This window comes from Lissotriton vulgaris, chromosome 4_1 (genome assembly GCF_964263255.1).
Source record: "Lissotriton vulgaris chromosome 4_1, aLisVul1.2, whole genome shotgun sequence".
NCBI classification, from domain to species: Eukaryota; Metazoa; Chordata; class Amphibia; order Caudata; family Salamandridae; genus Lissotriton; species Lissotriton vulgaris.
In genome coordinates, this window is record NC_141691.1 from 1,096,723,460 (window position 1) to 1,096,750,544 (window position 27,085).

Below are 27,085 nucleotides of genomic sequence, written 5' to 3' on the forward strand. Positions count from 1 at the left end.
GTTGAGGCGAAGGTCTTGGTGAAGGCCCTAGTGACCAGGCTCACTAACGACCTTTCTTCACTTATCCATGTGGACCAGTCTGGCTTTATGCCACGCAGGAGTACTCTCCTCAATTTGCGGAGACTATACGGGGTCCTACACATGACTGGCTTGCTGCACGCTGAACAGTCAGTACTGATGACATTGGACGCTATGATGGCGTTTGACAGCATAGAATGGCCATACCTCTTTGCAGCGTTAACCAAACTGGGTTTCGGTCCAAAGTTTTGCGAATGGACCAAGTTGTTCTACTAGGCCACCTTGGCTTTAGAGAGTTAAGGGAGTGACATGTAGGATCTTCCCACTGCAAAGGGGCACCAGACTGCGGTGCTCACTGTTGCCCCTAAAATTCACCCTGGTGCTGGAGCCATTGACATCCTGGATCCGTAGTGACCCAGTGTTATCGGGTATTCCATCACCAGATGGCTGGTAGGAACGCTTTTCCCTATATATTCTCTTTGTGTCAACAATATACTACTCTAGGCCCTATTTTTCTATAGCAGGGATATTCCTATTTTTTTAACTTTGGTTGCTGCTCTGGCTACAGAATAAACTCAGCCAAATCAGGGTTTTTCCCTTTTCTCTCCCCTGAGACTCCCGACAAGATATGCTGCCCTAGTCGAAACGAAAGATTTCAAGTATCTTGGGATTTTTTGATTTGTGATCAGCAGATGTTCATACAGCGTAACTTCGCCCCCCAATTAGACTTCGCAAGGATGCTACACACTGGTGCATCCTTCGTTGTCCTTGATGGGTAGAGCGGCATTGCACTAGATGACCTTAGCGCGTCTCTTATATGCCCTCTAAAATACACCCTACCCAATCCCACCAGCCTTCTTTAGACAGATCGATCATGAGCTCCGGCCGTTTTAATGGAACAGAGGTGCGCTGCGTATTGCACTGGGGAAACTACAGAGGGGAATGTTGGAAATCCCAGACATCAAAAATATTACTGTGCCTCGCAGCTCCCATTGATTAACAATTGGGTATTCTCAGACAGGGGGGAACCGGCCTACAGGGTCGAAGGAGAGGGTATGCCTACTGGTAACTATGCAACTATCCTTTATACCCGCCGACGGAGGGCGGGCCTACCACTACACATGTCAAAGGTCATTAGATGTTGTAAAGAGGCAGAGTGCTACCTGGGATGGCAGGCTAGGTTGTTGGCCATGACCCGCCCTATGGTACAGTGACCAACTGAGTGAGGTGTCCAACTTGTGGGGCTTCTCGCAGTGGGTAAAGATAAGGATCGAGCAGCTGGGCTATATATGGAGAAACAACACATTGATTAACTTCGAAACCGTCGGGAGTAAGAGTTATCGAACACCCCAAAACTGGGATATCTTCAACTGAGACATACCCTTCGGGTCCATATTCAGGAGCGGACAAGCCTGCCAGATGACTCCTTAAAGGACGGCTTGGTCACTGATCCCATCCTGGACAAAGGGGTGTCAGTGATCTACAGAAAACTGATGAATAATTCTCCCTGGTCCCCTGGGACCCTTGAGGCACACCGGGGCAGATGACCTTGGCGACATTATGTTGTGTACCGATTTAGATTCCGTATAGATTTCCCGATTCATGCCCTTATGTAGGTATAATTCACATTGTCCTAATATAGGCATAGAAATCCAGTCCTTATTTAGGCATAGTCCATGCTACCCAAATACAGGCATGGCAACTTACATCAGTTCATCTACGTCACAACGATTTCTTGGAAAACCAGACTTAAGCTATAGTGACTTCCCCTTGCCTGAATATTGATTTCTCCAAGAGCTCATTTATTATGCATGAACATCTATTCCTTAGGGGTTCATTCATGATGTTCATATGCCCAACTTTTACGTCAATACTGGCATTCCTAAACACCTTCAAGGTATAAATATACCTTCACTTGCTATGGCAAAGGACGGTGTGGTTCAGTACAGTTCGACTACCTACTTGGACGACGCAGCTCGCCACAGCAAGTACCGAAGGAAGCCAACTCCCCAGTTGACACACTGACCAGAAGCTGTCATCCTCCTGCCGAGAATCCAGCTCCAGTGTTTCCGACTCCCCTTGCGGAGTGTTGGGAAATAGAGTCCCGGGAAAGAGATACCAACCTCTCTCATTCTAAGGTATGGAGCGGATTAGAACCTAGAGAAACCTGTGGCAATTCTTGGCAATACTAAACTGTAGCAAAGACAGCACTTACTTCTAACCTGGTACTAGACCTATGTTAGGTACATTTGGGTAGGCGTATTTTAGAAGTACTAGTTGAGTATTTTAGCCTTTTATTTATGTATGTATTTTTATATATGTCACAGCAACAGACCCAGCTATTACAGTATTATTTTATATTACTGTTTACACTGTACGCATTATACTTCGAATTCTGTCTAAACAATTGTAGCAGTTCACCTCTCTTGCATGAGAAAGAAGACTGTTCAATAAACCCTTATTATTGAAATGTCTGTCTCTTTATTTCTGAGCAAACTCTGTAGAAACGAAGCATGCACGATTGACTGAGTGAAATAGTTATCTATGGTTTCCACGACTCTGAAGATACTGTTCCGACTCTAAGGGAAACAAAGTCGTCCTGTTTATGCGGTTGTCAGAAACGAATCCCTTGTTCATTCGAGAAAGTTTAGAGTGACCTCTGAGTTAGCTGAAACACACAATTAAGTTTAATGTACTCGATGGAGACATACTGACCTCAGTCCTATGTCAAATCCATAGCGTATATTTTTCCAATGCGCAGAGCCTATTAGGGATATAGGAACTACATTACAATTGACGATGAGGACTGGCTGGAGGCCCTACAGAGCACCAAGGACATAGCTATCCGAGCAAGATTTAGATTGATGCAGCTCAAAGTTTTACACAGAATCTACTACTCATGCTCTCTTCTGGACAAAATAGGTGCAGTGGATATGCCACTGTGCGCGAGACGGTGCATGCTGGAAGGCTCATTCTTTCATATTCTCTGGGATTGTCCTGTGATTCAAGAATACTGGCTGGGGTAACAGACGTGATGTCCAGGGTCTTATCTGTGCAGGTACTCCTGGAAGCCACATGACTGCTATTGATGATACAGGGCGAAGAGGACTGGCCCAGATACACCAGGCTCTGACTTGCACTGGCAGCTTGAGTGGTGAAGCACTTCATTGCAAGACTATGTGAGGCCCCTGCTTCCCAGTCTGTGGCAGAGTGGGAAAGTGACTCAGACTGGTGCCAGAGGGAGGAGGAACTAGTTTACCACACCTTCTCCCACTAAGAAGTGTGAGAAGGTGTGGGGCCCCTGGCAGGAAAACGGAGGCACGACTCTTGGGACGTAGCACAACCACGCTCCTAGGCTCTGGGGCGTATGGCTGAAAGATAGGTGAAGAGTTGCGCTCATACATGCTACCATGTAAATTGCTACTATGCTATTAATTGTATGCTTACAGCATTTGGTTTGGCCACCCTAAGATGTGTAGCCTATGCCGCACTGAATCTTCGCAATGTTTCTCAGCTTCTGTATCGTCTAATGACCATTGTTTAATAAAGAGTTTAAGAAATAAATAAAAAACCTGGCCATGTTAGCCTCATCACCTCCTCCAGTTTTACTTTTATTTTTTTTAAATGCACTAGAAGTTACTTAATTTATTTATAAAGTGAGCACTACTTTGTTAAACAAGATTAACGAAGCATATTAAGTTTTTAAAATATTTTGATCTTTGTAGGAGCTAACTGAAGAAGGGCTGCCATTTCTTATACTTTTCCATATGAAAGATGATGCTGCAAGTTTAGAAAAATTCCAACAGGAAGTTGCACGACAGCTTATAGGTGAAAAAGGTAAATAACAAATGGGATCTTGTTTGTTTAAATGGTAATGTTTTGTTGCATTAAATTATACTGATCAAACCTATAATGACTTTTCCAGTAATTTTTTTGTATCTAGACTTGCATTTTAATTGTTAGCCATTACTTGTTATCTTAGACTAACGTGTTTGTTGCTATAAAGAATGGAAAGAACATTAGCTATTTTTCTGGCACTGTTTACTGTTAATAGTTTACTAAAAAAAAGTTCAGAAAGTCAGTGGAGGTATATTCTCTAAACAAGAGCTAATCAAGGAAAAACACAACTAGTATTACAATTCGCACATCTGGTATGTTTAACAAAAGCACAGTCCTGGGCACACGTAATAAGGTTATAACAATAGTTGAAATGTCTCGTATTGTACGAATACTTGTGGTCGACACAAGTATAATATGCAAATAGATTTAATGATGCAACAAAAAAAAAAACAACCAGCCAACACGTATTTCGTCACATGAGGGAAGTAACCCGGGACTTCTTCAGGGCTGTGTGGCGGTGCAGAAAATCATTGCGGTGTTGCGAAGCCGGTGATTATTCCAGCCCGGCTAAGGGGATCATGTGAGGACCAAAGGTCCACGTTAAGTTCCTGGTGGGAGGGGAAGGAGACCAAAAGTGGCAATCTCATTTCAGTCAGGTGCAAAAAGTGCGGGTTGGCCACTTACTACTTGAAGTCCTCAATAGGGAGTGTTACACGGCCTGATGTGACGTGTAGAAGTGAAGGTAGAAGATACAGGGATGTATCAACCGTAGGGTTTGTATCTTGATTAGTCCAGTGTCTTTAGGAAGTTAGTGGGCGGGTACGCTGTTCGAACGAGGTTGTCTAAATTTAATCTAGTGGCATAGGAGGAGACACTGGTTCTGTCTCGGTTTCCGGATGTCCACATCGTGGAGTGGTGTGGCTCACTGGTTAGAGGCGGCAGACCCGAAAGCAGAGGTCAGCCCGGGACCAGGGTTCAATTCCCGACGCGGCAGGGTCTTGGGCCATGGTCAGCGGACTCGATAATTCTCGCCTCGGTGCCTACTCCAACCATGGGTCACACTCAGCAACTCTGGGCAATAGCTTGCTTAATCTCTACTAACGGCCCCATCGGCGTCGGGGATGCTTGTCTTCACCTTGGAGATGCCCAGGAGGGACCATCTCACAGGGAAAGCCAGGATGGGTTCCCCAGCGGTATACAGCGCCGGGACGCCCCTTTGCTGGGGCAGCTGTGCGCTTTACAAGTATACGACATTTAACATTTAACATTTAACATGTCTTCAAATGCAGTATTATGCTGCAGACAAGACCAATAGAACTTAGAGAATGAAAAACAATAAACCCCAATAAATTGATGGGGGCAATGATACCTGTCTTGCTTAGTGTGTCTCAATAGGAATCAAGCATTGGCTATAGCCAATAGTTCTCGCTTTAGGGACATAAGTGTTTTGCCATGCAACAGTTGATGTTGTTGCACCAAGGATTTTGTGCTGCATAACTAAATACTTAGAAGTTTCCAAAAGCGAGACCTATTGGCTATGCCAATGCTGGTTTAACAAGACAGTGGTATACTGACATTTTCTAGTAGTAGTAAATTTTGCTTTAAAAGACACTTTGTTTTCATTTAATAAAATCCCACTCATCTCCTTAAGATAAGAGTACCTTAATTGCACAGACTTGATTGCCATGATTGAAAATGTTCTGGTGCCTGATAGCCTATCTTGTGGTCTCCTCACTATGCCTAAAGAGTCTTATTGTTTTGTGAAATGAAATATTTTAGCCTCAAACCCTGAGTCATAAAGCTAATCTGATGACATTTTAAAATTTCTTTGTGATGTCCAAGTTAACAAAAAACATAATTTACATCCTTTTATCATAGCAGTCCATCATTACCCCCTTCTTGGTCAGGTCTATGGCTTGGCTTTGTTAGTTTATTCTATGGGGTTGGCAGGTCTTCCATTCAAACTACTTGCTCTGTTGTGTTTTTCTCTATTGTCTTGCACATTGATAAGAACCATGTTCTATGCTCTCCTTAACCTTACAATCTTCCCTGGTCCATTCTCCATTAAACATTCCTAGGTTATTTTTATTTTCTTAACATTCACTTAACACTCATGTCAGAGATTTAAGCCACTGACTTTACTTTTTTTCATTATTTCCTTCTGTGCTTATTACCCTCCTTTTCATATGAGTTTTCATTTGTCAGAGATACATATACTTTTTGCTGGCTTTGCCACGGGGGAGTAGTAGTTGTTGTTAGCACCCTGTGGCTGGGGCAGTGAGGCTCCACAGGATCTGCTACACTTCCTATTATTTTGTAAATTTTATGAGGTCCGCCGGAAAACCTTTGTTGCCCCTATTTTAAAGAGGTTGAATTTTTTGCAGGCCCGTCCAGCTCTTACCCATTTACAATTGTTACATGTAGAATGTATCTTATTTGTTCTTATTTCCTGAAATCTGTGGTGAAGGCCACGGCCTGCCTTGATTAAATGTTAGTAATGGTCAGGGTTTACTTTTACTCTGATGATATAAATATATATGACAAAATATATATGACGACCCTCGGTTAAAAATGTTAATTGAGGGTCAAGGGATTATGTATTTAACTTAGAACTTCCGGATTTGGATTATTACTGTTTCTTGTGGAACCTAGTTTTTTTTGTGATGAAATGTGCAATTATTTTATTAATTCTTTTATGTATTGATAACTTTTATGGTTTTATATGCTGAAACCGAATAAAGTTGACTGATTGACCCATTTTACATCTCAGACCCCTAAATCTTTGCATTCATTTGGAACATTTACACATACTGAACCTGCAGGAAGTAATGCCCCTGTTACAGAAAGGCGACTTCATGTTCGCATTAGATCTCGGACGCCTACTTCCATTTACCAATTCATCCTGCCCATCGCAAATACCTACTTTCGTCTTTCAAGGACTACACTATCAGTTCAAAGTGCTTCCATTCGAAGTCAGCACCACGCCACAGGTATTCACAAAATGCTTTGCGCTAATTGCAGCACATCTATGCATATAAAACATTCATGTGTTTCCTTACTTGGACGATTGGCTTGTAAAGGCCAGCAACACTCAAATTTGCAATGTACGTACCCAAAAGATGGTCAGCCTACTACATAGCATATGGTTTACCATCAATGTACAAAAATCTCTAGCCATTACAAATACAACCATACTTGGGAGCAATTATAAACATGCAATTCGGTTTAGCATAACCAAATACAGTCAGAATTCAAAACATTCCAACACTAATCCAGCAGTTTTAAATGGGAATAAACTCAGTCAGGACAGTAATGCGCATTTTAGGCATGATTGCATCCTGCATTACAATAGTCCCACATGCTTAGCTACATTCACATGAGACCATCGCAAGAATGCCTTTCACCCCAATGGAATCCATCACAGGGTCAAATGAACAATCTAATTTTGGTAGTCCGACGCACACCTATCTCCCTGCAATGGTGGAATTCACAAAACCTTTCCATGGGGCGACAGTTTCTAGACCCAATTCCCCAAGCCAGTCTTACAGCAGATGCTTCCTTGACAGGATGGGAACCCATCTGCAAGATCTAGCATTTCATGGTGTATGGGATCCCAAACACCAGGGTCTCTACATGTTATGTTATGTTATGTTTTTATAAAGCGCCTTATCACCCAGAGGTATCTAAGCGCTGACAGTGGACACACAACACCAGTAAGACCGCCACGCCACCCACTACAGTGGCCCCCATGCTTCCAGAAAGAGCATCGTCTTCAGTTTCTTTCTGAAGATAAGAAGATTAGTTTCTTTCCTTAGTGTGACAGGAAGAGAATTCCATGCTCAGGGGGCCGTGCTTGAAAAAGCTCTGCCACCATTGGACACCAGGTTGAACCTAGGGCACATCAGATTGCATGCCTCAGTAGACCGAAGGGTCCTGTTTGGTGCATATTTAGTCAGTTGATCCTTAATATAATCAATTACCTAGAGCTTCAAAATGTTGACTTAGCATTGAAAGTGTTCCTAACTCACCTAATCAACAAATTTGTATGGGTCCAGACGGACAATATGAAAACTATGTACTATCTGCAAAAACAGGGGCGGGTGCACACTCTCTGCAGTTATTGCACCTATCAAAAGCAATCTGACACTTAGCAATTCATCACAACTTTCCTCTCAGAGCAGAACACGTTTCAGGAATGAGCAATCCAGTTGCAGACATCTTCAGCAGAAAGCAGCAACAAGTACACAAGTGGGAACTCCACTCCCAAATACTACAACCATACGTCCAGAAATGGGATTTCCATAAATAGACCTATGTGCAACACCAGAAATACAAAATGCCAAAGCTTCGCCTCCAGGTTCCCACACCCACTATCCAGAGGCAATGCCCTATGGATGAACTAGTCCGGGATATTTGCCTGATCTTTCCCCCTCTCCCACTACTTCCATTTGTTGACAGAAAGCTCAGGCAAACATCTCCCACCTTAATTCTCATAGCCCCAACCTGGGCTTTGCAACCATGGTTCACTACACTACTAAAACTCTCACAAGTACCTCACGAGAAACTTCCCTTTAACCCTGACCTTATCACGCCGACCCTTGGCAAAATCAGACATCCCAGTGCCAAGGAGATGAACCTTGCCATATGGCTCCTGAAGTCATAGAAGATGGGTAGCTAAACCTTCCACAACATTGTATGGATATTCCTAAAGAATCCCGTAAACCTACAACTAGAAAATGCTACTCTGCTAAATGGAAAAGATTTGTGTTCTATTGGCTTAAGCAAAAAGTTAACCCTTAACCAGCAACTGTACAGACAATTGTTTCTCTCTTGCGTCTTCAAACAACAGGATTGGCGTACACTTTATTACATCTAGACCTTGCCGCTATTGCAGCATATCTAGAAAATAGACATTTGTCTTGATTCAAAATACCAGTCATTGAAGCTTTCATGGAAGGAGTTAAGAGTAATTCCCCTACTGCCAGCAACATTGTGCTAATAAAGCTCTTAGGCCCTCCATTTGGACCACTGCATTCACGTCAACTATAACACTGGTCTTGGAAAGTAGCATCCTTAATAGCTATCACTTCTCTAACATGTGTCAGTGGGATCCAGGACTAACCCTGGAAGAACCACTCTTCCAACTTCATAGAGACAAAGTTGTGCTCAGACAAACCCAAAATGTCCCCCGAAAGTAATCTCTCCCTTCCATAGTAATCAATCTATAGATTTGCTGGCCGCCTTTCCACAACCTGATTAAGGGGCAGAAAGGGCTCTAAATACATTTGATGTCTAAGGAGCCTTTATGAAAGAGACTGCTTCACAGTCTATGCGCAGCATGTATATCTACAACTCACATGCCTCAAATGGATTATTTAAATCCTGTAAACATCTTTTCTTGGCATGTAGTGCTGTAGATTACGATGTGTCCTCCCACCTCTGGAGACACCTGTGTTGGTTGCAGTTTACTACTTTACATGCTCGTGACGGAACCGTTCCGTCACCAGCACAGCCCACCCGAGGCTCGTGACGGAACAGTTCCGTCACGAGCATGGGAGGGGTTAAGTAGTATGCTCGGGAAACAAAGGACCTCTCCCAGCTCCTGTGATTGGGGATCAGGTCTCACTCTGCCCATACAAAGACACCGCAGGACACCCTAAATCGTGCACTTTCAACCCTTCAAAAGACAAGCGCCTCTTTCAGCCCTTGATGAGCTGTGAAAGAGATGCTTGTGGACAGCAGCACACGAGGGGTCCCTTGCAAGGTAACTTCCTTAGAGCCTTTAGTCACCAGGATGCAAGCAGCCTTAAATGAGTGCATGAAAGCTATTTCAAGGACCTGTACTGAGGGTATGCCCTGTAAGGTTATTTCAAAGGGCTGTCACAATGTCAAATCACTAAAGGAGGAACAAGGCGATTAGTATTTGCCCAGGAACAAACAGTTGATTAAATTAGTAGTGCCAGGACTGTGACACACTTCTATTGTTGTAAAGGCAATGCACAGGCCCACTGTAAATATGCAGCAGAGGACAGCCAAATTGTGCGGCAGGGTTCACTAAATTATGTGGTAAAAAATGTATGCAGTGTAATGCAGTATATTTGATCATAGCATTACTTAATTCTTCCTTCATTTTATGCTTGTTAACACTGTCAGTGCACAGTCTGCCCCCATTAGTATCAATTCAACACCCAAACATAGTAATAAGAAAACAATAGGTGACCAGTGAACCTTTGACATGGGCCTTTCATTGCATGGCAACACGTTGCTGGGTTTTTAGTAACTTTTGAACTGTTAGAGCAAGTAAAACATTTTCATGGTCAAAATCTGTAGATTATGGAGCAGATAATCGATTATGTGGCAAATGTGGCAATTCAATAATTATGGGAAAACCACCCTGGTCGCACAATTGCTTAATTTCAGTGGCCCTGGCTATACATTTACCACTTTATTGCATTTAGGTGAATATACAATGTGACTGGGCACTTCTCTCCCAGGTAATATTTAAGGCCCGATTGCGACTTTGGCTGTCCTCCTGTGGAGCGCCACACCAGTGCTTCATGGTAGGACCGCCAAAGCCGTCCCCACATTGCCTGCCGGATTATGACTGTAATCCTTGGCAGGCGGATGTGCTGCAGCGGTGTCTTAGAAAGGCACCGCCATGGGACTGCCGCTGTACGTTCCTGCAGGTAAGGAATGCTCCATGTCATGAATTCCGTCCAGGAACTGAGGGTGCAAAGATACAGGGCGGCAGAACGTGACCCTCCCGCACGCACCCCCATGCACAGAGACACCAGGGGGCTCTGTTAGGGCCCTGTTTGTTGCCTCGCCACCACTCTTTTCATGGCTGTCTCACCCCAATGAAATGGATGGAGGTGAGGCAAATCATAATATGCTCGGCGGTGCTGCGGCAATGCCAATATATTGCAGCCTCTGACAGGTTGCAGCTGTACTGTGGCAGTCCAACTGCCAAAGTCATGATACGGCGGCTAGACAGCTGTAGTCATAATCAGGACCGTAGTCCATGTTGTAATCGTACGCTTTCTAGCAGTTTTTAAATGGGGTCAAAATACTCCCAGTGTTGCCAAAAAAAGGAGCACAGCAATATTTAAGAGAAGTGATTGCCCAAGAACACAGAATGTGTTCAGGTGAGAGGCCGGGTTAAAAACTGTGGCCTCTCGTTCCACATTTACAGCTAGTCCACTGGTCAAGGGGGTGCCCTTCTCAGTGAAATGTCATTCTAGTTATAGTGTTTATTTCCATCATATTCAGGTGAAATGGTAAAGCTGAGATTAGATGTCAAATAACACAGTTCCCTGGGTAATACATACCCACTGGGCAAGGTCCTGTGGTGGATGTTACTACTAGACACTGCTAGAAACTGATATTTGCTACTGGTGTTTAAAAACTTAAGCACTTCATTCCATATGAATACCAGAGTTCATTTTCTAAACTTGTCACTCAAAGTTTACAATAGTGAGTAGTTAGGGCTTAATCCAGGGCGTGGTAACAGGATGCAAAAATCACATACGGTATGAATAGCTATCACAATCAATAAACTCAGTCTCCAGCTGAATTATTTTAAGATGGTTTGTGTCAGAGGCAGAGATTTAAAATGAAGTTCCAGAAATCTTCTATGTGACTTTGCAGTTCCTCTGCTACACAAGAAACGATGGATGTCTCAGCAAACACAATGTGTCTCAAAAGGCACAAAGCGCCCGGTGAAAGCAAAATTGGAAATTGGCCACCCTACTATGGCCTCACAGTGCTAGACCATTCCTGTGAGCTCCAGGGGACTGGCCCCTTCTCCTGGGACTCAGTGATGGGTCATATCTATGTGGCCCAGGAATGGAGACTCTTCTCCTCTGAGACTTGCAGCTGGACTAGACCATTGATGAGAGGCCCAAGTCCGTAGGGGGTGCCTATATTGGGCCTTGCAACACCAGCCAGTAGATTTGAGGACTAGGGGATGGGACCCGCCATGGAGATGGGACCACCCTCCCCTTGGCCTAGCAGTGCTAGACAACTGCTGGGGACATAGTGGAGTGGGACCACCCCCCCTTGGCCTCACAATACTAGATGTGAGGCCCAGGGGAAAGCTCCTACTCACTCCCCTGCTCCTTACAACTCTGGATCATGGGGAATGTGCAGCAGAGAAAACCCCCATTAACTGGGCTTGCAGTGCCAGACCATTGTTGCGAGATGCAGGGAAGAGGCCCCCATTACACTGGACTCAGCTCTCCTCCCCGTTGCTCTAGACCGTGGTTGAGAGGCCCAAGGCAGGCGGGGTTGGGAGGGGGCACTGTAGAGTGTGAAGCCATGGTTCAGTGCTGCAAGGCCCAAGGGAGTTGGACTCCTTCACCTACACCTAGTACCAAGCCAGGGGTATTAGGTGCCCAGGTACCCAAACTATAGCAGTATTTTACTGTGCAGGCAGTGGGCAAAGTTAAGGGGACGCTTTTCCTTTGCACCAGGATCCTAGCACCATTGCTATGCAACTTGCCTGTCTTTCATAGGCCTCACAACCATGTTTCTGCACTCTGAGGCCGAGAGCAGATTCTCCCCTGGGCCCATCAGCCACGGTTGGATACCCAGTGCAGGGAGTGACCACCCATGAGCTTTGAGGCACTAGTCCATGGCTATGAGACCATGGGGGGGGGGGTGGGGGGGGGGTTACGCTCTCACGGGTGTAGCTATCAGTGCAGCAGGTGCTATGGCACCAGGGTACATGGGTGGCAAGGAGCCAGTGCACCAAAGGTATTGCTGAGTTTTGCTGTCCAGCATTGTTTACTTGCATCCAAGCCCATACTTTGCTACTGGTCCCTTCTCCCATGCACCTCAGAGCCTTGACCTAGAGCTGTGAGGACCCGGAAAAGCCTATCCTTTCCTAGGCTTTAAAGCCTTGGTCTAGTGCTCAGAGTCCCAAGAAAGGTATCCTTCTGTCCTAGGCCTCCCAGCACTGGACCATGGCTCTGAGGGTTGTAGCTATAGACTGAATAGCTAGTGCAGTGTCACTGTTGCCTTGTGGGGTTTTGGGGCCAATGTACTTACATTATGGCTGTATTTTACTGTCCATTCAGTAGACGGAGGAACAATTTACCTTGTTTGCCTCAGGGCTCAATGCACCACTGTTACAGCACAGTTTCCCTTCTTCTCTCAACCATGTTCATCCACTGTCAGGTCTCGCATCAAAGGGCCATCATTGTGAGACCCCTTGTAGAGGCGTGGCTAATTAAAGTGCAGCAGGTGCTGTGAAAGTGGAACTGTAGGGTGTTTGGTCCCCTATGTACCTAGATTATGTCTGTCTTGTACAGGACTATGGCTGCGAGGTCCATGGAATGTGGCCCCACCTAGGGTCTTGGAATTAATAGTGCAGAAGGTGCAATGGCACTGGAGTCCGGGGTGCTTTGGACCATATTTACCAGAATTATGGATGTTGTATATCCATCTTGGGGATCGGGGGGGGCACGAGAGTGGCCCATTTACCTTGCAGTAACCATGGCACCATTGCTACACCGCTAGCCCACTCACCTACACCTCACAGCCATGGTCCAGTGCTGCAAGTCAGGAGAGGCCTTCACTCCCCTGGACATCAAAGCCATGGTCCAGTCTAGGGAGGCCCGCCAAAAGAGGAAGGCAGTTTGCTGGATTGCTCTGCTTTTCTGTTAGATGTTTGCACAGCATACTGTAGTGAGTTCCTGCAGGATATCAAACGTTTAACCCTTTTTGCTTGCCAAGGAACTGATTTAGACCAGTAGTCTAATCAATATGGTGTAAAAAAAACAAACAGTGTAGCCGGTAAGCTTGGAGCAACATAGCCTAATGGCATTGTCTTAATAATGGCTTTCCTTTACAGTGGTGCAAGAGGGCAGCATTTACTAACATGGTAACTGCGATGAAGTACCTGTACCAAAGGAAGTGCCGTACACAGGTCACTTTTTTTTTTTTTTTGGAACCTTTATTAGTATTACAAGCATTTACAAGTATGGGCCTACAACCATCCCGGCCGGCCGCTAATCCGAGCAGGAGTACAGCAAGCAATATGGAAAGTTATAGCAGTTCGAAAGCCGGGGTCATAGAAATACCAGGAAATAACTTGTGGTCAGACGTACAGGTTTGAAATCAGGATTTGAAAGGTTCATTTTCAAATAGGGAACTGAAAAAGAGTGCCATACAGTCAAACATGGTCCTACAATACTGCGCGCAAATCAGGATATCCACAAATAGTACAAATACGAACGAAGTATCGGGGGTAAGATACACAAATCAGGAGAAATGCAGGCACAAACCCGGTACGTAGCAAATCCAAACCCCACCCCACCCCTCAAAACAAAACATACTGCAGGAATCATGAATAACGACGACACTTAAAAGAGGAAAAAGACTAAAGGGCCATAGAAACAAATAACAAACAAACACCATCCCCCCTACCCCCCACCCTGCACTCCCGCAGAAGGCCATGGCCTACCCCCCCCAGCAGCATGCCTGTCGCCCTATTGGAGACCCGAAATATAGAAAAGAGAGAGAGAAAAAGAAAAATATAAGCGGAGGAGGGCCCTCGGTCTCGCCGCCCAACCCCGCCCTTCACCCCTACACCCAGGAAAAATCCCAGAAGCAAAGTAGAATATCCATGGAGAACATCAAGCACCGGCCACAACAGCAATGGAATCCCGGTCAAATATACCCAATGCACTGTCGGTCAACAATAAGGCCACTAGACTCAGAACTGTATCATCCCTGGCCTTGTCTAGCAATGGAACCGCCAGATGTCCACTTGTCAATCGGTATACAGAGCAGCTTGGAGGGTTGAAACGATCCGGGCGGATCAGGCCGGAGCGTCGCCACAGAAAAGTACAGCAACCCAAACCCATCCGAGTATATACAGCGGAAATCCGGTAGTATCGATGTTGAACCCGAGAGCTTCCCAAAGTCCATACACAGTAGTACCATCCAAGAAAGAAGAGTCACACAGTCCGGCAAGCGCCACGACATCGCCGGGGCAGTCCAATAAGGAAAATGGCGTTGTTTCCCCAGCCCCCAATTGAACATGTGCCCCGAAGAAACACTCACGTGTACAACCATGTCGGCCAGAGCGGTCACAGGTACCGGGTCCTTCGGCGGCTCCCGGTACCTAGGCGGAGCTGGAACTCTCCCCGTGGACATAGTTGCGGGCACGTCGGCACTCTCTTGGGATCGAACTGTGGCCGTTAGGGGCGGCGAGACAGCAATGGCGGCCATTCTTCTACCCAGGTCCCGAGCATTACAGATCAGGGTCTTGTGCAAAATCGTTAGGGCAGCCAATACGTCCTTGGATGTGGGCTCCTGTGTACGCCGCCAGCATCCCGACCCCATCCGTATGGCAGCCATCCGACCTGGACGTGGTCCGTAGAGGAGGGCGCCAGCCGCCATCTTAGTCAGTTCGGCCCCGTCCCTCTTCACCTCGCCTCAGGGACCAGGCCCCAATCCAGGGCGCTGCGGGATGCACAACCGGGACTCAAAACTGTGAGGCGGGCTCCCCGGGGGAGAGTCACCAAAAGGCTAAACAAAATCCCTGCCGCTCCCCGGGAGCCGCCCGCCTATTTCGGGGGCAGTCCTTGGTTATGCCCGGGCAAAGAGACTGGGGAGGGGGCTAGGAGTCGTGCACCCCCTCCGACCCTGCTTCGCCATGCAGCCCCTCGAGGCTCACCGCCAAGTGGACCGGGCCGTCACTGCCATCAGCGGCCCTTCAAGTCAACGGCACCCTCCGACCGACTCCTCACCGCCACCAGCAGCCGTTGTTGTTGCAGTCGTGGCCGGCTGCACGTCTAAGTCGACACCCCGGTCTCATCACCACTGGGGCCGCAGTGCAGTCGGGGAAAGTTCTCCGGGTCTGCCGCACGTAGGAGCCTCAGGAGCAGACGGTAAGTGATTGTTCTCCTTCTCGTATTTAAATACGCCTTCGTGGCTCAGGATAAGTGCCAGGATGTATGTGTGGGGCGAGAGGGCTCACGGAGCCGAGCGACTATGCGGCCATTTCGGATGCCTGCTTGGCTCCTCCCTACACAGGCCACTTGATTAAACATTTTCATCTTTAGGGTTACTAAAATTGAGGAATGTAAACAATGGGAATGAATCGCCCCAGAACAAGCAGCACTCACCGTAAAGTCTTTGAGATAATGGCCAGTCAGCCCATGAGAGAATGACATTTAAGAAGTTAAAGGTACAGGAAGAGCATGATTTGGCCAAGATCAATCAATTTGGTCAAGTAGGAGAACCAAGATAGCTTGTTTGAAGACTCATAACTTTCCAGTATTCTTTGTGTTAAAGAGAATAGGAGTCTGATTTAGGACAGGGTGTCATGGAATGAAAACCTCAAAATGAACTCCGTGATATTTGGTAACCTCCATATATACATCATCTTGGTGAAACCACAAGCACGCTTAGAGTCCTGCAAAGTAATGATGGAAAGCTGACTTCTGTCCCAGGTGGATGCCAAGGGATAGGTTGGGTGGAGCATGTTCTTCACTTTTAGAAGTTAGGGATTGTTTCTTTTCATCAAGGGATCCCAACCATTACCCGATGCTGCAACTGCTAGAGGAGGAAGGGCCCTCCCCTGTGGTTTGCTGTGCTGGACCATGGTGGGTACGGTTCAGAAATAGGCTATCTCTTGCGTGGGCCTCACAGACATGTTCAAGCGCAGCATGACTTGAGGGGCCCATTCCCTGTCCTATATAAATACAGCATGCACATATATGTATCTAATGCACTAATCTGGAAACAAATTGTTAACATCTGATTGAACTTATACGTTTTGGAGAGACTTAGGCTAAAACTTTCCTTCCAGTGTGACTTACATAATGTATGTCCAGTTAATTTAAATGTAAAATATGTGCTTATTCTAATAGTGTTAATATTTATGTTATTGTTTTACTGATATTCTCACCAAGAAAGGAGCTTCCAGCGAAGTTGCTTGAAAATAAACAATTGATGGCACTTCCTGTGATGTCATGTTCTGTGATTTCACGCTGTATGTAAATTAGGGGGGGGCCTCACACATTTCCTTTCTGCCCGGGGCCCCGAAAGTCCTAGGACCGGCCCTGTTTACAGGGCAAGTAAAATAATCCTTTTAGTTGAATTAACATAATCCTGTATTAAGTGAATATCCGGATTCTCTGTCGGCCAAGAAACAATATGGCAGACATAATTGCAAGAGGCTAGGGCCTTAGTTTCCCAGCAGCACTGGGAAACCCCGGAGTGGTAGTCATGCACTTTATATATTAGAATAGAAAAAAAAGATATGTCCCTATTCAGTCAAAAAGGAAGCATAAACCAGTTGAGAGTAATGAATAAGTAAAAGTAATTCACCCTGTTGCTTCTTGTACTGTGAGCCCCACATCACACTTTTTTTTGCACACGGTCTGTGATGTGGTGTAGCTGCTTTTCATACAAACTGACTTAGAGAGTTGGGAATTTGCCCGTGCAAGAGGTTGTGCATATGCCTAGGGCTTATTTTTACCTCAATCTAAATGCATTGCTGCCATCTTACATTAGGAATTGCTTCCACACATCTGGAATATATTAATATGGTTCCCACTGACACAAATCGCCTCATGTCACACCTCGATCAGGTCAGGCAGCGGGTCGACTCTCACGATGCTTGTATCACCGAACTTGAGGCACGAGTTGCAGAGGCCAACTACTTCGGTGCCGAAAATAAGCAGAGGCTTCTCAAAATGGACAAGGTCCATGAACTTGTACGTGCCAAGAACGAAGACCTCGAAGGGCCCGCCCGGAGGAACAACAATACAACATACAATTGGCGTACCAGAATCTACTGAGACCGGGAGAATGGAAGACTACCTTCAATCTCTGCTCCGCGAGCTCTTCAGCTCGGTCCTGTCCGAACACTTCAGCATTGAACGGGCACACAGATCCTTTCGTCCACGGCCTTCTCCTTGGGCCCCAGCGAGACCCATAATTGCCCGCCTGTTAAATTATCGGGAACGTGACAGAGAAATGAGGGAGGTCAAGCACCAGGGCAAAGTTCTGTCCTTCTACCCTGATTTCACCCTATCCGTCCAGGCGGCCCGCAGTGACTTTCTCCCCTTTAAGCACATTCTGCAGCCACTTCACATAACCTATGCCCTAGTGTACCTTGCAAAGCTCTGCATCAACCCTGGTGATATACCTACATTTTTCAAAGACACGAATGCCGCTCTCGCATTCACCAAACAGCTGCAAAGGTCTCTCCCGCGGAGTCACCCCACTGTATCCGAGGAGAGCCTCACAAGTGTTTGTGAGAAGTTGGCCTGGTATATGATGTTCACTAATTAATGTGGGCACTTTGCACCAGTCAAAACGACCCTTATGATGTATGAGGTCAAGGATAACCTTTAGAAAGCTATTCTAGTGGTAGCTGTGGAGAGCAGCCTTCAGATTAATCTTGAAGGAATGTAAAGCAGCTTGTTTTACCAGAATATCACCTTCTGAACTAATTAAAACCACACAGTTGTTATATAAAAATAGGTATTTATTAATATAACACTCTCTAGTATCTTCTACCCGAGGATGGAACACAAAGTGTGGCTCAATGATTAGAGCGGCAGACCCTGATGCAGAGGTCTAGCCCGGGACCAGGGTTCAATTCCCTGCCTCGGCGGGTTTTGGGCTCAAAATTCCATGGACCTGATAATTCTCGCCTCGGTGCCTATTCCAATCATAGAGTCCCACTCTGCAACTCTGGGCAATAGCTTGCTTAATCTCCACAACGGCCCCCACAACGCTAAGGATGCCTGGCCTCTACCTTGGGGGTGCCCAGGAGTGGACGCCTCACAGGGAAAGCCAGGATGGGTTCCACAGCGGTATTCGTACAAGCGCCTTGAGACCCTTGCGGGTGAGTAGTGCGCTATACAAGTATCAATTTACATTTTTTTTACATTTACAATACGAGATCAATAGAACAGTAGTAAGTAGCTCAATACACAGTGGGCTCCAGGGGGAGACAAAATACTTAAATAGGGGTATAACAACCTCGACTCGGGTCAAGACAAGGTCTGGAGCACGTAGAATCACTGGGACCCCAAGGAACCACCCAAGGTGAGTAGATAGGGACCTCACGGAGGACAGGTGCAGTGTGCTCCATACAATTCTATGGGGAAGTCACAATTGCAATTTTACAGTTTAAGGACCCATCTAGGAGGACTTCCAGGAAATCCTTTGGGACTTATAAGGTTGGAGAGCCACCCCACATGTGGATACATTAGTACCCGAGTTACCTATCCCAGAGGAGCCGGGTGCATAAGTCTGGAGTGGTATCGGAAACCGCCGTCGTTCCCAATGGAGGGCTGGGAAGAAGAGCTGCTGCCGTGAAGGTGAAAAGGGTCTGATGGAATCCCACCCAGGATTCTGGAATAAAAGAACCTGAAAGCATAGGGGACAGTCAGTCACTTCGAAGGGGCTCGTGAGACAAATACCCACTGATGTCGGGTGCTTCAAGTGCGAAGGGATGCTTGACTCTACAGCCAAGAGGAACAGGAGACGATGACCAGGAGCCAGATTCGAGCTGTCTCATGAATGGTGTTGAGTGCTGAGGGGGTCGGTTTCCGCTGGAGCACCAACAAGCCTTGACAAAAGCAACCCACCCCGGCAGGTCAAGCAGGTTACGATGTGGACCAACAAGGTCTCACAAAGCAATGGGGAGTCGGGGCACATCTGGAGCAACCAGGAAAGCCCAACAGAATACAAGATGGCCCTTGGGAGGACCTACAGGCCGAATGACCAGGAGTCGCGAAGGGACTTTGAGCAAGATTGCAAAGTACCAGCCCACGGAGTACTCAGTGTGAGGAGGACGGATTTCCTTGGTGGAAATACTCCTCAGGGTCAGGACTACATGAGAATCAAATGCAGAAGCCTGCAAATCTCCAAAAAGCATATGCACTTGCAGACTGACGCGGTGCACAGGGGTTCGGGTTATGCAGTCCCCACGAGGGATACTGGCCTCAAACTTGCTGAGAGGGCAGATCAACTTCAGGGATCTTCGAAACCCACCTCCTGTGTTGCTGAAGTCTTCAGAGTCTGCAGGAGCACAGGAGCAGCAGACCGGTCAGTTGCGTTGAGGTCTCTCCGAATGCAGGGGAGTGACTCCTTCACCCCAAGGGAGATTCTTCAGTTGTCCTTAGTGCACCACAGGTCTGTATGGAGCAAGGACACAGACAAAGCTTTTGACGGAGAGGGAGACTAAGTCTGGCCCAGTCCAAGCCCAGCGAAGTCCTGAGTGTCCAGACGGTTGAAGGTCAGTATTTTCTTCTTGTAAAATCTTTTACACATAAAATCTAAAGAGCTATAGTCTGGTAAGCCCTTTTGTACCCACAGGAGGGAGTTGGACAGATTTGACTGACCCTCCCAGGGAAGAGTCTGGACAGAGGAGTGTTTACACCCATGTCCTTTGTCCAGTTTCACGCCAGAGCAGGAGCCAACGGCTCTCTGGTTTGAGCTGGACTATGCACAGGGACACCAAATGTGCCCCAGGTGCAGACCTTCAGGCACTCTTAGAGTGCACCCACCCATCTCCAATACACTAAATCCTGTCTGGGAGGTGGTCATACCTCCCTGTGACAGGATGCCTATTGTGCTGCCTTCCTCTGCTCGAGCTTGGCTCAGCAGCAGGATGACAGAAATGAGTCTCTGGTCTGCAGCATCCATTTTCTGCTGACTGGGTTGAGAAGTCTGGCCCCACAAAGCTATTTTCAGAAGGGTGGAATCATACCTCCCACACCGGTTACCGGTGTGGCAGTATTATTCCAAAGTGTTTGATACCAAACACGGTTGGTTTCTATGCCGCCGTTTTTGAGAGGGCATATACCGTGAGGTTATAATGCACCTTTACCTATATGTCCGGCTGAGTCACAGTCTACCCAGGAGAATGGTCTCCAAAGGCTGCAGAGGGGCTCTGCTCATGCAGGGGCACCCTCTCATGCAGGGGCACCCTCTCATGTAAAAGCCAGCACCATGCCTTCAGGATTGTTATGGCCTGCTATAGGGGTGACTTATAAATTTTAAGTGTAATGACCTATAGATATAGCAAACCTATATCTAGAGTAGGTGGTGCAAGCACCAGCTTACACAGGTTGCAGTGGCAGACCTGTAGTTCCATTTTGCATGGCTTCTCAGGGGTGGCATAATACATGCTTCAGCCCATAGGAGGCCTCTAGGCTGCATATGCCCTGGGTACATGTGTACCATATACTAGGGACTGATAACGGTACCCCAGTATCCAATCTGGAGTGTTCCAAAGTACATGTATGACAATTTAAAGGAGAAAGCAGATAGACTGGGGTCCTGATTAGCAGGATTTCAGTCAGACTAGTCAAAAACAGTGTAACATCAATCAAAAAGTGGGGGTACCCATAAGAAGCAGATTCTACTTACCTACAGTGATAATGACTGAACTCTGCACGCTTTGATCCATTTTCCTCAGACACTTGGCTCCCCACTTAAGACTCTGCCTAACTGCATTTCAAGCTCCTAACTATGCACACTGTTACCATGTTTCCCCTAATCATACTCCCCTCTCTGAACTCCAACATTCGGTACCCTGCCTAAGTGGCACAGGGGTAACTGGCTGAGCCCTCGCACCCCGAAGAGATAATTCCCAGATCTGTCCAATTTTTTTCCCCAAGTTGGGGATCCGTTGGGGGAGGGGGGGCAGGAGGAGGGGGGTGTTTGAAGCTCAATATAATTGTGGGATTGAAGTGTGAGTGGGTGATGGGAGTCCTTTTCAGGGGTCTATATGTGGCACCCGACTCCTGAGTTTCCCTATATTGTAATTTCTGTATTGTTCTAAGCATGGCACTAACCGCATTCATTGGATAGCGCGTTGCCCTCCTTGACACAGGGCATCCCAGCTTGACTATCTACCACAGACACCGCACCATTAGATCTGAAAGAAACAGGTTAGTGTTAGATTCCTTACCTTCGAATATCCCCAGGCGTCAGACTGGATCCGGAAAGTTTTGCGTAGCAGTACCCTTGCTTGTCGGTAGGCATCGTCTGCGGCCCCGCGTCCGTTGTCGGCGTCGTGATCGCCGGGATGACCTCGTCTGACTACTTAGACGCCGCCCTCGTGCGCTGACGTCAGTTCTTCTTTTTTCCACGCCAGCAAGCGCAGATCCGGGAAGAGCAGTACTCTAGTCACTTTTTGACTGTTTTTTGATCTCTTTTGACCCCTTTTTCGAGTCGACATCGACTCGCGGTGCCGCTAGGGATGCCTGGTTTTAAACCTTGCGAGGCCTGTCACCGCCTGATGTTGGTGATCGACCCCCATCGTCGGTGCCTTTATTGCCTTGGAGCCGACCATGACGATAAGTCGTGCTCCGACTGCTGGGCCTTGACGTCTGAGGCTAGACGTAAGCTGCTCGAGCTCCGGCAGTCGGCTCTGCGTCGCTCGAGGTCCCGGTCAAGGAGGAAGTCGAGGGACCAGTCGCGGAGCCGCAGTCGACGCTCGTCGAGCCACCATCACTCGTCTGGCTTCAAATCCTCCGGTAAGTCGAAGCACTCTAAGAAAAAGTCGAAGAGGCATCATCGCTCTTCTGACTCCTCACCCCCCCCCCGACGCTCGCGCAATGCGGCCGGGGGTTTGGGCTACACCGCCCACGCGGCTCCATTGCCGCAGGCTCCGCGTCCAGCTCCACACCCGCCGGCCCCTGGGCTGAACGCGTCGCCGGAGGAGATACGTGATGTCCTCGTGGCCATGAGGACTCACTTCCCTCCGTCGGGTCCCGTTGCGGCGCCTTCGGGTCCCGCGGGTCCGACTGGGAGCCCTCGCGGGCCGGCGGCTCCGGCCCTGGCGCCGTCGGTTGCTTCGGCCCCGGCGCCGTCATCGACTCATGTCACAATGCCGCAGGGCCCTGCAGGATCCAGACCTGGATACGGTCATCGCCGGACGACCTCACGACTCCTCCTCTAGCACTGACCCCGATGGTGTCGCTCCCGGCGCTATATTCGGATGACGCCGTCCCCAGTTTCAGTCCGGGTCCGGCGCCGTCTCCGGCGTCGATGGGTGAGGCTTTCACCTGCGACCCGGCTCCATCATTTTTACCTCGTTTCCAGGAGATGGATGACGAGGAGGACTGGGAGGGGTCTTAGGACCCTCTGGCACAGCAGTGCCAGTTGAGCCAGGACTGGGCAGATGAGTTGGGGGAGGCCAGTGGTCTGGACACTTCACCCGACACTGGATTTGTGTCTCCTCCTACCGTGGCTACAGAGGAGGGGGCTGCTTATAGCGTGGTGTTGACTAGGGCAGCCAAGGCCTTGGCTCTTGAGCTCCCTCCCGCGGCCATGAGGACTAACCTCCTCACTGAGGTGCTCAAACCGCAGGCAAGCTCCTCGGAGCCTCTCCTGCCATTTAACGAAGCCCTCACTGACGTTCTGGTGAGCACCTGGCCCAAGCCCTCTACAGGGCTCCCTGTAGATCGGAACATGGCCAGACACCACTGTCTGGCTCCGGGCGACCCCAGCTTCCTGTCCGTTCACCCCACCCCGAGAGCCTGTTGATCCAGGCCTCTACTTCCCAATCCGCATTCCCGACCGCTCCCCCGGATCGCGAATCCAAAAGGTATGATCAGTTTGGTAAGAAACTGTTCTCCTCCTGAGTTTGGGGCTGCGGTCTGTCAACACCGCCTGCCTTTTGGGCCGTTATACCCACTCTCTGTGGGACACAGTTGTGGAGGTGCTGCCACAGTGTCCGGAGGAGGCCCGGACATGGCTGGCCCAGGCCCTGGCGGAGGGGCGGGATGCAGCACGCTACTCAATTCGATGTGGGCTTGACACCACGGACTCGCTGGGTAGAGCAATTGCAACAACGGTGGCGGTTCGACGCCATGCCTGGCTGAGGTCCACCAACTTTTCTGGGGATGTCCAGGCCACGCTCATGGACATGCCCTTTGATGGCCGTCGCCTCTTTGGTGACAAAGCGCATAGTGCGCTAGAGCGTTTTAAGGACTCCTGGGCTACGGCCAAGTCCTTGGGCCTCAGCCAGCGCCAGCAAACTTCCGCTTTTTGCCCTTCGTGGCCAAGGAAGGGGCGCCCCCACACGTCCAGCCAGCCACAGGCCGCAGAACCAGCCTCGTCATGGACGTGGCCACCGCTGTGGCGGTGCCGGGGGACAATGGCAGGGTCAGTCCACTTCCACTTCCGCAGCATCTGCCTCAAAGCCCTCCTAGTCCGAGCTTTCAGGCCCATACGACGCCAGTGGGGGGCAGGATCCGCCGTCACCTCCTCCACTGGCGTACCATCACGTTGGACAGGTGGGTGCTGCAAATCATCCGAAGGGGCTACTCCCTCCCCTTCGAGGCGACCCCTCCAGCCATGCCACCGCAGTACTACCACATGTCGGGGGATAACTTGCAACTTCAGCAGGAGGACGTTGTGGCCCTCTTGGCCAAGGGGGCCATCAAGCGTGTTCCTGGGCCAGAATTAGGACGTGGTTGCTACTCCCACTACTTTCTGGTACCCAAGAAGGGCAAAAGAGGCCTACGCCCTATCTTGGACCTCCGGAGCGTCAACGGCTTCCTCTGGAAGGAGAAGTTCAAGATGCTGACCTTAGCTCAGGTCCTGGCTGCCCTAGACCCTGGAGACTGGATGGTAGCGTTGGACTTGCATGACGCATATTTCCATATCCCCGTCCTGCCGGCCCACCGGCGTTACCGGCATTACCTGCGGCTCACGGTAGACCACGAGCATTTTCAGTTTACCGTGCTCCCCGTTGGCCTTACCAGCGCCCCTCGGTGTTCACGAAAGTGATGGCGATGGTCGCAGCTCATCTGCGCCGATCAGGGGTTCCAGTCTTCCTCCTATCTAGACGACTGGTTGTTTGTTGAAGGCGGGCTCGCCCCAAACAGTCGTCAACCACCTCCAGACTACGGCCGACCTCCTGCACCTGCTGGGGTTCTCCATCAATGTGCCGAAGTCACACCTGTGCCCCTCTCAAAAGCTCTTCTTTATCGAAGCGGTTCTGGACTCAGTGCAATTTCGGGTTTATCTCCCCGAACAGCGGGTTCGGGATGTTCAGGCACTGATTCCGCTCTTTCAGCCTTTATCCCGGGTCTTGGTCAGGTTGACGCTGTGGCTTCTGGTGTGGTATTGGGTTCTTCAGGCCTACATATTCCGCAAAACCCGCTACACCATAAAACAGACGTTGGCACGAAAACTAGAAAATGCAAAAGACAAGTTTATTAAGACCCCATGGGGTGGTGGTACATTCCTACAGCACCCTTCGGTAATGCAAGAAGTATCACACCGAACATCGGTGCGAGACGTCTTTTATACAGTTTTACAGTAATAAAAAGAGTAGGCGGAACACATTTGCTCAATTTAGGTACATATATGGTCATTTTTGGAACACAGCCAACTCGTGGGAGGGGTTACAACACCACTGGTCAGTTCAGGGGGACATTCCTAAGTGATGACTGTCCACTAGTACAGAGGGTTTGACTACGCATGTGCAAGCTTGACCAGTACTAAAAATAGCCTGTTGCTGGGCAAACTCGAGTGGTCAGTGGTACAAAGGAAGGACAAAAGGGTATGCTGACCACGAGGCAGCGCATTCTCTAAAATGGCCGCCAGTGTGTTCAAAATGGCGTCCGAATATCATAGTCAAGTTAAAGGAAAATTCATGTAGCAAAGCTTAACGCTAACCTGATCACCGTCAAAATACGACACTGGGACTGATGGCCTCCTGCATCCTTCTGGTGTATCATGCCAGGTGGCGGATGTGGGCTCTGCAGTGGGATCTGAAGTTTCAGTGGCCCACCATCAGGGCAACTTGTCCGACCACGTCCTGATCTCGGAGGGCACTGCAAGACAGTTGCAGTGGTGGCTCACGGACCGCGATTGGGTCAGAGGCAGATCCCTCTCCCTACCCCAACCGGAGCACGTAGTAGTGACGGATGCGTCCCTCCTGGCTGGGGGGTCACATGGGAGAGGCGGAGATCAGAGGCTTCTGGTCTCCGGCGGAGTCCCGGCTCCACATCAACCTTCTGGAGCTGAGGGCGATCCGTCTTGCACTGAAAGCATTCCTTCCCTCTGTCCGGGGAAGTGTGGTGCAGATGTTCAAGGACAACACCAACCCCATGTGGTACTGCAACAAACTGGGCGGGGTGGGGTCGTGGACCCTTTGTCAGGAGGCTCTGCGCCTCTGGCAATGGCTGGAACACCAGGGCGTCTCCATGGTGGTTCAACACCTGGCAGGTTCCCTGAACGCCATGTCGGACAAACTCCGCTACCGGTGCATGATGGTTCATTAATGGCGTCTGAACTCTGATGTGGCGCAAGGTCTCTTTCAGCAGTGGGGAGAGCCTTGGTTAGATCTATTCGCCACCGAAGAGAACGCGCAATGTCATCAGTCCTGCACTTTGAAATTTCCAAGGCGGCACTCGCTAGGCGACGCTTTTTGTCGCGAGTGGAGTTGCGGTCTGTTGTACGCCTTTCCGCCTATACCACTTCTGCCCAGAGTGCTGAAGAAGATCCGGCGCGACCGGGCCCAAGTCATCCTTGTGGCTCCGGACTGGGCACGAAGATACTGGTATCCCGAGCTACTCAGCATGTCAGTCGATCCCCTGATTCGTCTGCCTCTTCAGGAGGACCTTCTGTCGCAGCAGCAGGGGACGGACCTCCACCCAAACCTGTCCAGACTCCACCTACATGCATGGAGATTGAGCGGTGACAGCTGAGGCCATTTGACTTGCCTCCTGAAGTCTGTAATGTGATTCTGGCAGCCAGGCGTCCCTCCACAAAATCGGCATACGCCTGCAGGTGGAAACAATTTGTGGCATGGTACACAGCAAAGGCTGTGGATCCGCTTTCCGCCCCCCTTTCAGAGGTTCTCCTCTTTCTCCTTTCTCTTGCCCACCAGGGCTCTGCTCTGGGCACTATTAAAGGCCATCTCTCTGCCATTTCAGCCTTCTTGAGGCTTCCTGATCAGCCTTCTCTTTTCAAGTCCCCGGTTGTAAATACATTCTTGAAAGGCATCACTCATATGTTTCCTCCTGTTCCTTTTGTGATTCCTCAGTGGGACTTGAACCTTGTTTTGACCTATTTGATGTGTGCTCCTTTCGAGCCACTTCACAATTGCCCTCTTCGTCTTCTAACTCTTAAGACTGCATTCCTGGTTGCCATCACCTCTGCCAGGAGAGTGAGGGAACTCCAGGCTCTATCTTCTAAACCTCCTTTCCTCTCTGTCCATCCGGACAAAGTT

General features: G+C 48.7%; 1 protein-coding gene across 1 annotated transcript in view; it reads left to right on the forward strand.

The window, feature by feature from the left end:
* ERP44 (endoplasmic reticulum protein 44) overlaps positions 1–27,085 on the forward strand; it is a 444,092-nt gene that overhangs the window by 284,507 nt on the left and 132,500 nt on the right. Inside the window, exon 5 of the mRNA XM_086967410.1 lies at positions 3,744–3,855. Coding sequence (XP_086823536.1) covers positions 3,744–3,855 — 112 coding nt within the window. The remainder of the gene's footprint in view (positions 1–3,743; positions 3,856–27,085) is intronic.